The sequence below is a fragment of the Ostreococcus tauri genome (genome assembly GCF_000214015.3).
Source record: "Ostreococcus tauri WGS project CAID00000000 data, contig chromosome 09, whole genome shotgun sequence".
Lineage (NCBI taxonomy): Eukaryota > Viridiplantae > Chlorophyta > Mamiellophyceae > Mamiellales > Bathycoccaceae > Ostreococcus > Ostreococcus tauri.
In genome coordinates this window covers 683,989-698,281 of record NC_014434.2, presented here as the reverse complement: position 1 = coordinate 698,281, position 14,293 = coordinate 683,989, and the positions used below count along the sequence as shown (strand labels likewise).

At 60.0% G+C, this 14,293-nt stretch overlaps 9 protein-coding genes across 9 annotated transcripts; 5 read left to right on the top strand and 4 right to left on the bottom strand.

Annotated features, from left to right (window-relative positions):
- On the bottom strand, window positions 1–2,038 carry OT_ostta09g04430 (DNA (cytosine-5)-methyltransferase 1, replication foci domain; the record flags this gene model as incomplete). Its single annotated transcript, XM_003081380.2, has 1 exon — window positions 1–2,038. A coding segment is annotated over one exon (2,038 nt), but the record flags the coding sequence as incomplete, so codon positions are not given.
- Window positions 2,039–2,663: 625 nt separating this feature from the next.
- Window positions 2,664–3,582, top strand: OT_ostta09g04420 (Chlorophyll A-B binding protein, plant; the record flags this gene model as incomplete). Its single annotated transcript, XM_022983458.1, has 2 exons — window positions 2,664–2,695; window positions 2,895–3,582. The coding sequence occupies 2 exons, from the start codon at window positions 2,664–2,666 to the stop codon at window positions 3,580–3,582; spliced, it is 720 nt and encodes a 239-aa protein (XP_022839719.1).
- Window positions 3,583–3,838: 256 nt separating this feature from the next.
- Window positions 3,839–4,589, bottom strand: OT_ostta09g04410 (Flavodoxin/nitric oxide synthase; the record flags this gene model as incomplete). Its single annotated transcript, XM_022983457.1, has 2 exons — window positions 3,839–3,996; window positions 4,100–4,589. The coding sequence occupies 2 exons, from the start codon at window positions 4,587–4,589 to the stop codon at window positions 3,839–3,841; spliced, it is 648 nt and encodes a 215-aa protein (XP_022839718.1).
- Window positions 4,590–4,953: 364 nt separating this feature from the next.
- OT_ostta09g04400 (Heat shock protein DnaJ, cysteine-rich domain) lies at window positions 4,954–5,583 on the top strand (the record flags this gene model as incomplete). Its single annotated transcript, XM_003081377.1, has 1 exon — window positions 4,954–5,583. The coding sequence occupies one exon, from the start codon at window positions 4,954–4,956 to the stop codon at window positions 5,581–5,583; it is 630 nt and encodes a 209-aa protein (XP_003081425.1).
- Window positions 5,584–5,669: 86 nt separating this feature from the next.
- OT_ostta09g04390 (P-loop containing nucleoside triphosphate hydrolase) lies at window positions 5,670–6,707 on the bottom strand (the record flags this gene model as incomplete). Its single annotated transcript, XM_003081376.2, has 1 exon — window positions 5,670–6,707. One exon carries the CDS (start codon window positions 6,705–6,707, stop codon window positions 5,670–5,672), a length of 1,038 nt encoding a protein of 345 aa, XP_003081424.2.
- A 137-nt stretch (window positions 6,708–6,844) lies between these two features.
- OT_ostta09g04380 (mRNA (guanine-N(7))-methyltransferase) lies at window positions 6,845–8,041 on the top strand (the record flags this gene model as incomplete). Its single annotated transcript, XM_003081375.1, has 1 exon — window positions 6,845–8,041. The coding sequence occupies one exon, from the start codon at window positions 6,845–6,847 to the stop codon at window positions 8,039–8,041; it is 1,197 nt and encodes a 398-aa protein (XP_003081423.1).
- A 165-nt stretch (window positions 8,042–8,206) lies between these two features.
- Window positions 8,207–8,735, top strand: OT_ostta09g04370 (unnamed product; the record flags this gene model as incomplete). Its single annotated transcript, XM_003081374.1, has 2 exons — window positions 8,207–8,315; window positions 8,419–8,735. The coding sequence occupies 2 exons, from the start codon at window positions 8,207–8,209 to the stop codon at window positions 8,733–8,735; spliced, it is 426 nt and encodes a 141-aa protein (XP_003081422.1).
- A 319-nt stretch (window positions 8,736–9,054) lies between these two features.
- On the top strand, window positions 9,055–9,474 carry OT_ostta09g04360 (Histidine triad (HIT) protein; the record flags this gene model as incomplete). Its single annotated transcript, XM_003081373.1, has 1 exon — window positions 9,055–9,474. The coding sequence occupies one exon, from the start codon at window positions 9,055–9,057 to the stop codon at window positions 9,472–9,474; it is 420 nt and encodes a 139-aa protein (XP_003081421.1).
- An 81-nt stretch (window positions 9,475–9,555) lies between these two features.
- Window positions 9,556–14,184, bottom strand: OT_ostta09g04350 (Transcription initiation factor TFIID subunit 1,domain of unknown function; the record flags this gene model as incomplete). The annotated part of the gene is made up of 1 exon (XM_022983456.1): window positions 9,556–14,184. One exon carries the CDS (start codon window positions 14,182–14,184, stop codon window positions 9,556–9,558), a length of 4,629 nt encoding a protein of 1,542 aa, XP_022839717.1.
- Window positions 14,185–14,293: the final 109 nt, after the last annotated feature.

Below are 14,293 nucleotides of genomic sequence, written 5' to 3'. Positions count from 1 at the left end.
CAAACACCGTCACTTCGAAGTTCCATAAGATGAGTCGCAGTTGAGCGAACGTGCAGGTTTGACATTGTTTCATGAGGGCGTCGATGTGTGACGACAGCCGATCCAATCTCTGCCAGTGCGATGACGATTTCTGCAGAAAGTGATGAATCTCCGAGCGCGCGTGGACAACGCTCGGGTGCTCCTGGGTGGTTTCTTCGGTGAGGTGCGCGTAACCATCCGTGAGCTCGTCGCACTGCGTGTCCAGACATTTTATGATGGACACGACGTCTTGTTTATCGACGCTCGGCTCCGCGTGTCCCTTCAATTCTCCCCTTTTCTCCGCGATGTACTCGCGGAACGCGGGCTGTTTCAACGTCAAGGCAATGAGAGCTGAAATAGTCGCCAAGCGCAATCGATGTGTGAGCTGAAAGTAATCTGCCATCCTCAGTAATGCGCTCGCTCGAAACGCCGCGAGCTTGACGTCCACAGAGGTGTCGAGTTCGTCGTCAATTATTTCTCGAACAATCTCAGCCCACGCGTGGACGTGGAGCTCGGAATCATACTTACTGACTCGTATGACACTCTCCGAGCGATGCGCGAAATCCCCCGCACGTTGAATCATGATGGAGTCCATCACGAAGGAAAGTTCTGGCTTGATCTGCGCCGTGAGCGCGCAGTGGATGTCGCGCAAGAGCGCCCACGACATCTTTGAAGGCGGACATGTCAGCGAACGAACGAATTTTTCGAACGCAAATATCGGTAAACACAGTACATTTGCGTGCTCCATGCAAAACTGCCACGCACCGAGCGCCTCCTCGATGAAAGTTGGCTCCGCTTGAAATCGCTCGTTCGCGACGCCGATCCACTCGACGAGCGCGTCGTCGCGGCGGGCGCGTATCGCGCTCGGGAACTGCGCGTCGGCGCAGGTCTTGCTCCCATGCGTGCCATAAATCCTTTCGAGATCCTCCTTGCGAACGTCATCGACGTTCGCCTCGTGACACATCACAAACTCATCTCGAGCGTCTCGACGCGGATCGATTGTCGTCGATGCCTTCTTCACCAAAGTCGCGAGAACGTTTGCGCTCCGGCGATTCAAATGCCCAAGTTCGTTCGCGCAGAGCTTACACAGCGTCGTCACGCACGACAAGACATCACTTTCTTTATACTTCATCCATGTTTCTCCTTCTTCGTCCCTGTCGTCCGCCCGACGCGCGGGTGACACGGCGGATACGTCGGGCGGTTGCCTGGTTTCGAGCTCTGGAAGCAGGGTATCGAAAGTCACGCGAGACGTGCGCGGAAGCGCGCGCGCCGCGCGCCGCGCGAGGTCGAATCGCATCTGAAAACCACGTTCGTAGAGCGTCGCGTACGTTGACTTCGGATTCATGAGCTTGTACGCCGCGAAGGTGGTGACGACGTAAAATCCTCGCAAGTCAATCGGCGCGGTGAACGAGTACTGGTACCCGACGATGCCCTTGAGCTCGACCTCAACGCTCTCGCCTTCTTCTTCACGCGCCGGGCGTAGACGTTCATCAGAGACCACGCGCATGTGTCCGCGAACGCGGAGCGTGGACGCACTCTCGGCGTCTTCGAAGAGTTCCTCTCGGAATTTTACCTGGCGGCGCACGAGCTCGCCCGTCGGCGTCGTCTCCTCTCTGATTAATTCAAAGTCGTCGAGTAAACGCACCAGTGGGCCATCGTTCACGGTTTGCCCATCGTTCGACGCCTTTAACGCGGATTCACTCGCGTTATACTCTTCGCCGACGCCCAGAATCTCATCCGTGAGCGCGATGGAACGGTCGCGATCGATTCCCAGACCCGCTCTGGCCACCCTCCGGACGCCGTCCGCGCGCGCGCGCCCGTGTCGACTACGCGTCGATCTCGATTCAAGCAAACTCTCGACAATGTTCTGAAACGTGTGACTCAACTCCACCACGATGTCATCGATCACGCGTCGTTCTCCTTCGTTTCCTCGCGCGCTTCTCTTCGCCTTGGCTTTCCGCGCCGCGGCGCGCGCCGCGTCGACCACGGCGCGCACGCGCGCCGTCTCACACGCGCCCATCGGTTTCTCCACGACGATTCCGCGCGCGATTTCCCCCCGCACGCGCTCTCGCACGTTCGCACTCGCCTTTTCCCATTCGCTTCGCCTCGTCGTCGTCGACGCATCCTCATCCCGCGAGGCGCGCGTTGGTGTGCACCCATCGCGTCCTCGCGCCGTCCGTCGCGCGCGCGACGTCGACGTCGCCCCCCCTTCCCATCGCGCGCTCCAGCGCCTCTCGCACGACCGTCTCGAGCGCCATCGTCGTCGTCGTCGTCGTGTGTCGACGACGGGACGTGGTCAACCGTCACGCCTGGGAAGTCGAACCGACACCCACGATCGCGATCGACGGTCCCGCTGTCCCGCGCGTGCGCATCGATGCCCGCCCGTGACGGCGTCGAGGTCGTGTGGGCGAACAGTCACAGTCCGTGCGCGTGCGCGTACATCGCGATAAAAACGCCGATGTACGTACACCGCGGTGACGACGCCGATGTACGTACATCGCGACGAAAACGCCGATGTACGTACATCGCGACGTTCGTACATCGCGATAAAAACGCCGATGTACGTACGTACGTCGCGCGCGACGCCCCGAGACGCCCGAGCGCGCGCGCGGGGCGTCGCGGCATACACGCACGCGCGTCGCACGATGTCCCTCACCACGCGCATTTCCGCTCACGGGTACGTCCATCGCTCGCGCGTTCGACGCGTTCGCGCGCGCGGGGGGGCGAACGAGGGCGCGCGGGGGACGATGGGGGCGCGCGCGCGCGATCCGTATCGGGCGTATCTTCGACGATCGATCATCGACTGACGTTCCCGTGATCGACGCTCGATCGCCCATGTGGGTCGATCGCGGCGGCGACATCGGCGCACATCGCAGGCTTAAGGCTCGCGCGACGACCACTCGCGCGTCCCGCCGCTCCGTCGTCGTGTCCGCGGAAGCGGGCGCGGAGCGCCCGGTGTGGTACCCGGGTAAGGCCCCGGCGCCGCACCTCGACGGCTCGCTCCCGGGCGACTTTGGCTTCGACCCGCTCTCGCTCTCCGCGGACCCGGAGATGCGTAAGTGGATGGTGCAAGCTGAATTGCAGCACGCTCGCTGGGCCATGTTGGGCGTCGCCGGCGCGGTCGCTCCGGAGTTGCTCACCAAGATCGGCGTCGCGGACTTGCCGAACTGGGTTGACGCCGGCACGTACCAGTACTGGGCGCCGGCGGGCCCGCTCTTCTTCATTCAAATGGCGATGTTCAACTGGGCCGAAGTTCGCCGTTGGCAAGACATGAAGAACCCGGGCTCCATGAACACGGACCCGCTCTTCGGTTACAACTCCAACGACACCAACACGGATGTGGGCTATCCGGGCGGCTTGTTCGACAAGCTCGGATACGCCAAGGACCCGGCTAAGGCTAAGGAGCTCAAGCTGAAGGAGATTAAGAACGGGCGATTGGCCATGGTTGCGTTCCTCGGCATCTGCGCGCAATACGTTCAAACCGGTCAAGGCCCGGTTGAGAACTTGTTCTCTCACATCGCGTCCCCGGGCTCCGTCGGCTACTTCGGCAGCCAAGGTTTGTAAGCGCGCGGTCCGATCGATCACCTGTGTCTCTTCTGGCGTTCTTGGGCACCGTTGACTGCTTCGCCAACGAATACGTCTCGCGCGCCCTGTAAATCGCGTTCGGAGATCCATATGATTCCGTCATAATCTAGCGTCAGTAACTTTTTTTAACGGTCGACGAGAAGCGGCTTTTGAGAAATTTTTCCTCCAACGTTGTGCGTAGGCTACAGCTTTCTATGATCGCGTGCTAATCGCGACGAAACTAAACGGACATCGATCATACTTCGACTTCACCGTCATCGTGTAACTGTTTCGCGATCACGGACGCCCACTCGCCCTGCGCGTACGCGAGCTTCACCTCTTCTTCGTTGAGCTCCCTGATACGCGACAACCCGGCGTTGACCGTGCGCACCACACCCGCGGATATCGTCGTCCCTGTGAGCGCGCGATGACGAAACGAGATCCCACCCGTTAGTTTCCGCGCGCGAAGTTCAAGGCGTGTGACGAAACGAACGAGTCAATCGAATGCTAGACGCACCTAGAACGGTGGCGTGCGGCGCCGACTCGAGCACGGGCAGAGGCGGCACGCCGACCGATATCATCCCATGCTGCAAGAAAAACGAATGTACACTGAGTAGAGCGATCTCGTGTCCACCGTATCCTTGCCCCGCGCTCCCGACCTCGGTGAACACGCTCCCGATTTTCCCCTTGAGCGCGCACCCGTTTGCGTGAAACAACGCCAAGCGGTCGAAAAACGCGCTCATCTCCGACGCTATTCGTCCGTGTCTCGTCGGTGCGCCGACTATCACGCAATCACTCTCGAGTATGTCTTCCGGTGACGCCATCGCGCAGTCTAATATCCCTCGCTCGTAACTCGCCGCGTCTTCCTCCCCTCGGATCGCGTCTCGCACTCTGAGCACGCGCACCTCGGCGCCCTCGACCGCGCGCGCGCCCTCGGCGACGACGTTGGCGAGCGTCACCAAGCGCGCGGTGCGACTGAACACGACGACGGTGACCTTGAACACCATGGGCGCGCGCGCGTCGTCGCGCCGTCGACGCACACGGCGCGCGACGAACGCACACCACCGAGGCGACGAGTGCGTCGACGACGACCGGCGCGCGACCGGGACGATCGACCGTCGCGCGCGGGCGCCGAGGCTTTCGCACCGCCCGTCGTCCACGACGCGCGTGCTCGTGGTGCGCGAATGGACCTCAGTACGATGAATCGCGGGGGGAAAACGACCACGGGTGCGGCGTCTAGGGTTCACGCACGCCCGAGGCGCGTTATCCGCGACGGGCGCGCGCGCGGTCGAGGGCGACGCCGCGCGCGAGCGCGAGAGATCGACGGTGACGATGTCGACGACGGTGACGTCGATGCCGACGCGCGCGACGATGGCGCCGCGCGCGTGCCCGGGGTGCGCCGGTCGAGGATGCGTCGCGCGATCGCCCGCGCGGGCGATGACGCGCGCGATGTGCGCGCCGACGCATCGCGAGCGCGCGTCGACGGTGACGACGCGATCGATGCGAGGTGACGAGGAAGACGCGAGTGCGAGCCGAACGCGCCGAGACGCGTTGATCGCGCTCGGCGGGGCGACGCTGAGCCTGGGTGGGGTGGACGTCCGAGCGGCGCGCGCCGAGCTCGGGCCGAACGACTGTCTCGAGTGCGGCGGGCGCGGCGTCGTGGCGTGCGACATGTGCGGAGGCACTGGGAAATGGAAGGCTCTCAATCGTAAGCGGTCGAAGGACACGTACGAGTTCACGGAGTGCCCGCAGTGTTACGGAAGAGGCGTTCGCGTGTGTCCGGTGTGCTTTGGCACCGGCGAGCGCAACGTGAAGGGTTTATTGCGCCGATCCGAGTCCACTGAGCTCGTGAAGGCGATGCAGCGCGGGGAACTTCGACCGGGGGATGTTCAGTCACTCATTGAGGAGGGACGGGCGAGGAAGGGATTGGACAGCGGAACCTTTGACGCCGCTCCCGCCAAACCGGCTCCCACGTCGCCGGCGCAGCGCGAGTTCTTGTAACCGCGCGCAACTCGCCCACGTGACCTGCATTAGTGACGCTCGCCATAATTTACCTAGGTTCTAGTAATCACAACAGCTAGAATGGATCATCTAAACGACGCTGGATCGTCGACCCGACGCTGTAACTCGTCCACAAAAAGTCTCTGCACGCTTTGTCGCGTCGTCTTGAGAGACTTTGACGCAAGCTGTAGGAAGTCGCGCTTTCTTCGGCGAAGTTCAGCGAGCGTGAGCACTCTGGGTGATCGCAACGTCGGAACACCCTCGCCAAACGTGTACGAGGAGCAACAGCACCCTCCGTTGAGCTCTTGCGCCGACAAAATGGCGTCGATGATGTCCTGCGTCGCTCGATCCATCTCGTATCTCCAATTTGTGTCGCTCAGCGGCGCATTCTGCGTCGCTTTGTTTGGCACGAGCGCTCGTGCACTAGGCGTCGTTCTGGTGGCGTCTCCTCGCACGTGTGCGCAGATCGCATCGAACAAATCCTCGCGATGCACCCCGGTGTCTGTCGCCGGTCGGAACGTGAACAGCGGTGAGTCCCATCGATTTCCCGCGATGGGATGCTCGAACCTGTAGCACAGATCGCGCAAAATTTCTTCCGAGTACGAATCCTTCATATCATCGTCGCGACGCGCTCGATTGAGCTCCGTACAGCGCTCGTCGCTCGACTCGACGTACACGACGCAGTACCGCGCCGCGACCGCGCGCGCCGCGCACCACAGCTCGTACCGAAACCCCTTAATGGCGTTCATCGAATCCAAAATCACGCACGGTCCCGAGGTATGAAGCACCCTGTCCACCTCGCTCCTGAGCGCTCCTCTGATCATCTTTTCCGTCGTCGCGTTCTCGTACGCCTCGTCTCGCGTCCGCGCGTTTACGCCCGCCTCGTCCGCGACCACCACCTCCGTCTCCACCTCGCGCTCGAGCCGCTCCGCGAGCTCTCTCACCGTCTTCGTCTTCCCGCTCGACGGTTTCCCGCACATCACGATCAAGCACGCGCGCATCGGTCGTCGTCGTCGTCCCGAGGCGTCGTTCGTCGTCGTCGTCTCGGCGGCGCGCGCGCGCTCCGTCGTCCTCGCCGTCGCCGTCGCCGTCGTTCGTTCGCCCGCGTCGACGGTGGACGCCATCGCTCGAGCGCGTCGTCGCACGCGACGATCGCGCGGTGCGGTGCGGTCGAGCGCGTCGAGCGATGCGGCGGCGTCGCGCGGGCGAACGAACGACGGCGACCGTGGCGACCGCATTACGTCTCGTTCGCGCTCGCGCGATGACGCTCAAGCGCGGGCGCGAGCCGGCGAATGAGGGTGAGGGTGACGGTGACGGTGACGACGCGCGCGCGCGCGCGAGCGGAACGAGGGACGCGGAGGAGCACAGAGGCGTGCGAGTGCGAGCGGAGGATGACGTTCCGACGACCAAGGATGGGGTCGATTTCGAGCGAGACGTCGCGAAAGACGAGGCGGCGAACGCGGTGGCGAGACACTATAGCTCGCGATCGAACCAGTCGCACGGAGAGCGGCGGAAGAGCGTGATATATCGCTTGCGATGCTTGAATAACTGGATCAAGTCGACGCAGCTTTCGAGTCGGGTGCGTGAGAACGACCGCGTGATGGACCTCGCGTGCGGTAAGGGTGGAGACCTGAAGAAGTACGCGAGAGCGAAGGTTGGATTCTATGTTGGTGTGGATATCGCGCTGGAGAGCGTCCGTCGCGACGCGGTGAAGAGATACAACGGCGAACACGCGAACGAGTTCCCCGCCGTGTTCATCGCCGGTGACGCCTTCGTGGTCGATTTGGCTGAGGTTCTACCGGAACACCAGCGCACTTTAGACGTGATTTCATGTCAGTTTGCGATTCACTACTCACTCTCGACCGAGCAACGAGCGAGGCGAGCGCTCCGGAACGTATGTAAGATGCTTCGACCCGGCGGGTACTTTATAGGCACCACGGTGGACTCAAACGTCCTCGTGCGAAAGCTTCGCGAAGCGGACGGCCTGGCGTTTTGGAATCCGGTGTACGAGGTGGAGTTCGATGACACGTTCAAGGATAAGACGTTTCCCGCGTCCAAGACGGGTGGATTCGGAATAGAGTACACCTTCACACTTGCGGACGCCGTTACAAAGTGTCGAGAGTGCATGGTCCCGAAAGACGTGTGGGTCTCACTCGCGGCTGAGTACGGGTTGGAACTCGTCGAGTGGCAAAACTTCCACGATTACGTACATTCGCAGCTTCACGGGAAAGAAACGAGGGAGCGCGCGGGAGGATTGTGGTCGCAGGTAATGGGAGACGAGGGAGAAAACACCCTTACGGATGAGGAGTGGGAAGCCGCGTACCTGTACTGCACGTTTGTGTTTCGCATGAGCGGCTCTCCCGAGAGCGCGGCCTCGGCGGTGTTTAACAGGAAGCCCGTGCCAGAGAAGCGAAAAATCGAACAGAGCGACGTCTTAGTGTTAGAGGGCGCGGCTTGATGTATCACAAACTTCCTCGATTCTCGAGCTCTCAATTCGCGCGCGAGGAGCCAAATGTCACCCTCGGCGGGCGTAAAAAAAGTGTCGAACGAGATCATCACATCGACACGTCACTCTTCACCGCCCGCGTGTAGAAACTCCCCGGACGCGCGTTCGTGACGTCTGATGGCTCTTCGCACGCAATTCACGACCAAGTTCGCCGCTCTCACCGCCGCACGCACCCGCTCCGTCGCTCGCTCCACGACGATCAGACCGATGGCTCAAGTCACAATCAGTGCGTGATGATCGTCTCGACGATGGTCTCTTCGACGATGGTCTCTTCGACGATGGAGACGCGAGAGACTGACCGCGCGCGCGCGTTTTCCCTACAATCGCAGCCGAAGGCGTTACTTTCGACACCGTCGCTCGCGAGTGGCGATGCAAGTGGAGCGCCGACGACGACAAGGCGTCCCTCGCCGCGGCGCAAAAAGTGCTCGAAAAGCACTTGCCGGCGATGAAGGCCAAGGGTAAGGTCCAACGCACCGTGTGCGGCGGCTGCCTCGACTTCAAGGTTTCCACCGCGTTACCTGCGGGCGATTTTGGCGCGTGGGAAGAAGCCGGGTTCGCCCCGGAAACCGATTTCCTCGCCGAGCTCGAGGCGATCCCGGGCATCTCCAACGTCGAGACTCAAACGTTCACCCTCATGCCCATGTAAAGAGGGGGACTCGTACGAACGCGTCGTTCGCCATCTTAGGTTGTAACCAAGCGACCAGAACGTCCACTGCACGGTTGCTTCGACTCAGGACTGGAATGACTAAGAAACAGTTGCCCCCGAGTGGACTCCCCACCGGCCTTCCCGTCGCCTCAGTAGTATGCTCGCGCGCGTTCCGTCCACGCGTCACGTCGTGAGCGCGCTCGCTAACGTTTCGGGACGCACTCGATCGCATTCTCGCTCTCACCGCGCGCTCGGTTTCGCGTTCCTCAACGTCTCAGGAAGCGCTCGATCGTCTTCTCGCGCGTCCACCCGTCGAACCATGAGCGCGGCGCCGCACGACGAGGTGCTCGCCGCGCAGGAGGCGCACCTGAAGGGGCTCGCCGACTCCGAGGAGCGCACCATCTTTGATAAGATTGTCTCCAAGGAGATCCCGGCGACCGTCATCTACGAGGATTCTCTCGCGTTGGCGTTTCGGGACATCAACCCGCAGGCGAAGACGCACTTCTTGGTGATCCCGAAGATTCGCGCGGGCTTGACCAGGCTCTCAAAATCGACGGAGGACCACAAGGCTCTATTGGGACACCTGATGTACACCGCCGCGCTGGTGGCAAAACAGGAAAAGCTTGACGCCGGGTATCGCGTAGTCGTCAACGACGGCGTCGAAGGTTGCCAAAGCGTCTACCATCTTCACCTTCACGTCCTTGGCGGTCAGCAACTCTCGTGGCCTCCGGGTTGTTAATAGGAGTGTAGTGATCGAAGATCAATAAGCGAACACGCGGACCACGATTTTAACCTATGTATTTTCGTTTTGACAAACTATCTATTCCTTCTTTTTCCCAAAGGAAAATTTGAGCTTCGGGAGAGGCTTGGGCGGCTCCGTTGGCTCCGCCTTGACCTCGACCGCGGCTTCGTCGGCCGCAGGCGCGGCGGCGCCGGGACGTTCGATTCGCAACGAATCGGCAGAAAAGTCTGATGTGTTCGCCTTGATGTCGCTTTCGTGCTTGCTCGCGAGGTCAGCGATGAAGTTGACCATATCCGCCGCCATACCTGGGACCCAGTCGAGGCGAAGCTCCACGGGCTCTTCCGCCATGTGATATGCCTTGGCGTTCGTGGCGATTAATCTTACATCCGCCACCCAATCATGCGGGCTGTCGTACAAGCCCTCGCGAAGGCGTGACATGATGGAACTCAAATCCATCGGTTGATCGACGAACTTGGAGTAGTCGCCCAACGTCACAGGCGGGGAGAACACTTGACCGTAAGTACCGTGTTTCATCGCACTCTCTGTGATTCTTATCAGTGCCCTGTCCCACGGAAGCTTTCTTCCAAGCGTTGATTTCTTCTCCGGAGTCGCACCTGCATCGCTGAAGACTCTCTTCATCGTTTTCTTACTCACACCAACCTTGATCTTCAATCCGCCCGGAACCGGGGGGATGGTGGTAGTCGGCTTCAGCGTGATTCCTGGAGACTTTTCTGCATCCGCCAGATTTGCACCCTCATCCGTCACACCCATAGATTGCAGACGTTTGATCTTCTCACCCGCTCTTCGCACGCGCTCCTTGGCGCGTTTGCGCTGTCGAAGCATCTCGTAACGCGCCCTGGCCTCAGGCGTCAGACCAGTTTCTTCGTCGTCGAGTTCCTTCTTCTCTAACGCTTCCTTTGGCGGGGGCGGAGCCTTATCCTTTCCACATTCTAATAATGCCGCCGTCGTCGCGGCGTTTGCCGCTTCCACACCCTGTGCACGCGCCGAGAGCCAAGCTGCACCCGCATACTCTGTGATGTCGTCTTCAACCTTGGCAGAACGTCCATCAGGGAAGATGTGCGTTGTAACGCGCTTCAACCTAAACTTTTTACCCGGAACGACAATACCTTGGGCCAAAGCCTTCATCGGATCCACTGAGGGCTCAATCGGTGCACCATCCCGCAAAGCAGAACGTAAAGCTTCGAGTTCCTTTTGCTCATCCTCCTCGGTCGGGCCCGCATCCTGGTTCTTCTCCGCAAGCTGCTTCTCCAACTCATCCGCCAAAGAGTCGCTTTCACTGTCGCTTTCACTCGATGATTCGTCTTCATCATCAGACTCACCTCCACTAGATGACTCTTCGTGCCGTGTTCGGCGCTGAGCGTACTGTTTCATCTGTCTCTTGAAGAGCAAGTTGGAATGTTCTCGAATCTCTGTGAGCTGCTGAGCTTCACTCACGCGAAGGCGACGAGCAAAGCGCGCCATGCCTGCATGCTGATTGTTGCCGTCAGCGGTCGCCGCGCCCGAAAGCTCACGAATCAAACCAATACGCTTCCATCGCTCGAGTTGAAGAATAACTTCCTTCTCGACGCCAAAGTTCTCAAGGATACGTTGCGCCTGAGGCATCGTGAGCTTACGAAGATCCGCGTTTGTACCAGTCACCGTACCCGGTTCGCGGCGCGGCCGACGGTCTTCGGGTGGATCTGGCACAGTCATGCGACGAATATAGTTGTAGAACTTGCCCGTGAGTCGCTGAATTCTTCTCGAAGTTTCGAGGTGCAAAATCCCTCTGTTACCCTCTAGTGCCTTGAGAAACTCGGACGTTTGCGCCCACGGTTGGATCTGCAACCACAATTCCAGATGCTCGAGCTGGCGCTTTCGCTTCCCCTCACTGTGACGAACTAAAATCGTCACCGCATTCTTCAATTGTTGTAACGTGAGCGTTGAAAGTCTCAGAATGCGTTCTTGCTCTTCGCGAGTACGCTCCTTGCAGAGAACGGCTACGGAGTGGCGATACGACTCGTACGCGCAGATCTCCTCTGGCGACGCCATCCTCTGCACCTCTTTTTCGTGTTGAAATCGGTACGACGGATTCAAGATGAATTCATCGTCGTTAGCGTTCGCACCTCGTCTGGGAGCACATATTTTTGACCGAATCTTCTTTCGTACCTCACGTACAGACATCACATGAGAGAGCGTTGCGGCAATGTCACTTGATTTCACCATCGGCATTGTACCGGGTTCAATCGCACCCTTTGCTTGTAGCGTCAGGAAATATCGAAGTACGGTGGCGTTGACAAGGCGTTCTTCAAAGTCTTTGAGAACGTCGCTGCCGGGAGCTGGAATGTTCATGTGTGGCTCTTGCTGTCCAGCGAGGAACAAAGGTGGTGCTTCGCGCATAGTCAGCTTGCCATTCGGCGCTCGAATGAGCAGAAAGTCAACCATCTCGTCGGATTTCGGTTGCTGAAACATCGGTGCCCTGAACATGTTTGTTTCTAGAGATGTGATACCCTTGCCCTGGGGCAGCTCAGCGAGGAAGGGTGACGGGGCGTTCGGTTTGAGATCGACGACAGTCGTCGTGGCGTTTGCGTATGGCCGAGCGCCTTGATCGCCGAGTGTCTTCCTTCGATAGTACACCACCTTCTTTGCGCCCATACCCGGCTTCGAAATGAATAACGGTCGCGCTTCCGTGTACTGCACCATCATCAGCGTGCCAGTTCGAGCGGACAAATCGGACGGTTTCTTGTATGCTCCGGGTGGAGCGAGCACCGCGTCAGATGCGAGAGGCGCAAGCGCCTCCTGTTCACTGATGAATGTGATCTTCGGCGCGACGAGATAAATGATCGGAAGACCGACCTGAGCTTTCAAACCAGCTTGAGTGAGCGTCATGTCTTCATTTAACTTCTCGCTCGGATCCGGACTGCCCGGATAGTAAAGGTTGATGGGCCCGTCTAAATCGGTCCAGCGCTTGCGGATGCGAGGAATAACACTACCGACCGTGTCGGTACCGCGAACCTTGAGATTGATCACTGCGCTGTGCAAGTTGAGCGACTTAATGCATACCTTGAACGTGTCCGTCTCCGCACCCGCGAGCTTGATTTTCATCCCGGATGATGCGCTCTTCGGCAGCGTCGTGGGCGGATGCAAAATTGGCTTTGGAGCTGGGAAATCGTTGATTGGATCTCGAACGAGCTGAGGGACTGAATTGAGAAGAAATTCTGCGTGCTCGATGCCTTCGAATCTACCAGGTCTCGGGGGACGTTCCTTTTCATCGACCGTCGTCTCGACTTCTTCCTTGTACTTGTCGTCCATGCTAATATTCAGCGCGGCGTCGACGTCGTCCACGGGGTCGAGATCCCAGCTTGGAACCATCTTTGCGTTGGCCCACTTCCACACCGTTGCCTCTAAGTCGCCCTTGAATTGGAACACCAACTGAGGGTCGTTCGGATTCGCCATCACCTTTGGCATGTCATACTTGCGATGATCGCTTGTGCGCTGAGGTTTGCCCTCCCACTCGACGTCATCCAGCCAGTACCCGTTTGCTAAATCGTGATTCCTCATTCGGAGCATCGCGCCCGCACCGCGCGGGGCATCCGCATCGATCATTTCTGCGTCGATTTTACCAGGTTCTTCCTCGGCGACGCCGTAAAGCGTGAGGTGTCGCATATAATCGGCGACATCTGACGAGCCATCTCTCGAGGACTCTCCGGCGAGCGCGCCGAACGCGCCAGTCGATGTCACCTGCGGTGGTAACGCCGTTGGATCGTCCGTCTCTTCGTCGCGTCGCAGCTTTTTGAACGCTCCGATGGCGTCGATGCCCACCGTCGCGAGACGAATCGCCTCTTCCTCATCCGAATCACCGCCGCCTAAAATCACCGCGCGCTCCCACTCGTTGTGTTCTATTCCGCTTTCACCCCGCTTCGGCTTCATTCGCACCTCTGCGTCGCCGTAGTCCACCTCTAGTCTCATATCATCGCAATCGGCGTCGTCTTCGTTCTCGTTGTCGCTAAGCGTCGGTTTCAGCGCCGCGTAACGCTCGCGAGGCGCGCTCGAATCCACCTTAGCAAACCACGTCGCGTCGTCCTCTTCGAGCTCGTCGTCGTCGTCGTCCTCTTCGTCGTCCACCTCCTCGTCAAGCATACCTTCTTCTTCATCCTCCTCTTCGTCCTCGGCGATGCGTCCACCCTTGGTCGGCGTTTTCAAATCATCCGCGCTCGTCGAAGGTTTCGTGCGCGCGTCTCCAAACGCCGCCGAGTACGTCCGCCCCCCCCTCGTGTCGTGCAGCAGCGACGTGAACTTCAAGATCTCCCCGCTCTCAGGCGGTGCGCTCATCCCTCCGTCTGCGCGCTGGAGATGCATCTTCATCGCCTCATCCGCGGCGACGGAGGCTACGCGCACGCTCCGATCGCCTCTCGCCGCGCCTCCGCCCCCGTCGCCGCCCGGAACGACCACGACCACGCCCTGCGCTTCGCTCGCGCCCCCTTTCGACGATTTACTCTGCTTCACCCGCTTCTTCGTCGCCCCCGTGGTCTCATCGATCGCGTCGTCGTCGTAATCGTCGTCCTCGTCCAGAGATTCATCGCTCGAGGACTCGTTTCCAACCTCGTCGTCGCTCGCGTCGTAATCGCTTTCGCTCTCTCGATCGCGCGCGCCCGCGTCCGCGTCCACGCGCGCGCCGTCGTCCGCATCGTCGTAATCGTCGTCATCCATCGCCCCCGTGAACGCGCTCGAGGTCGAGCTCGGCGCGAGCGGTCGTCGAGCGATCGTCGCGCGGGGCGACGGCGAATGCCGCGAACGTCGACGATCGGGTCGGAGTGCG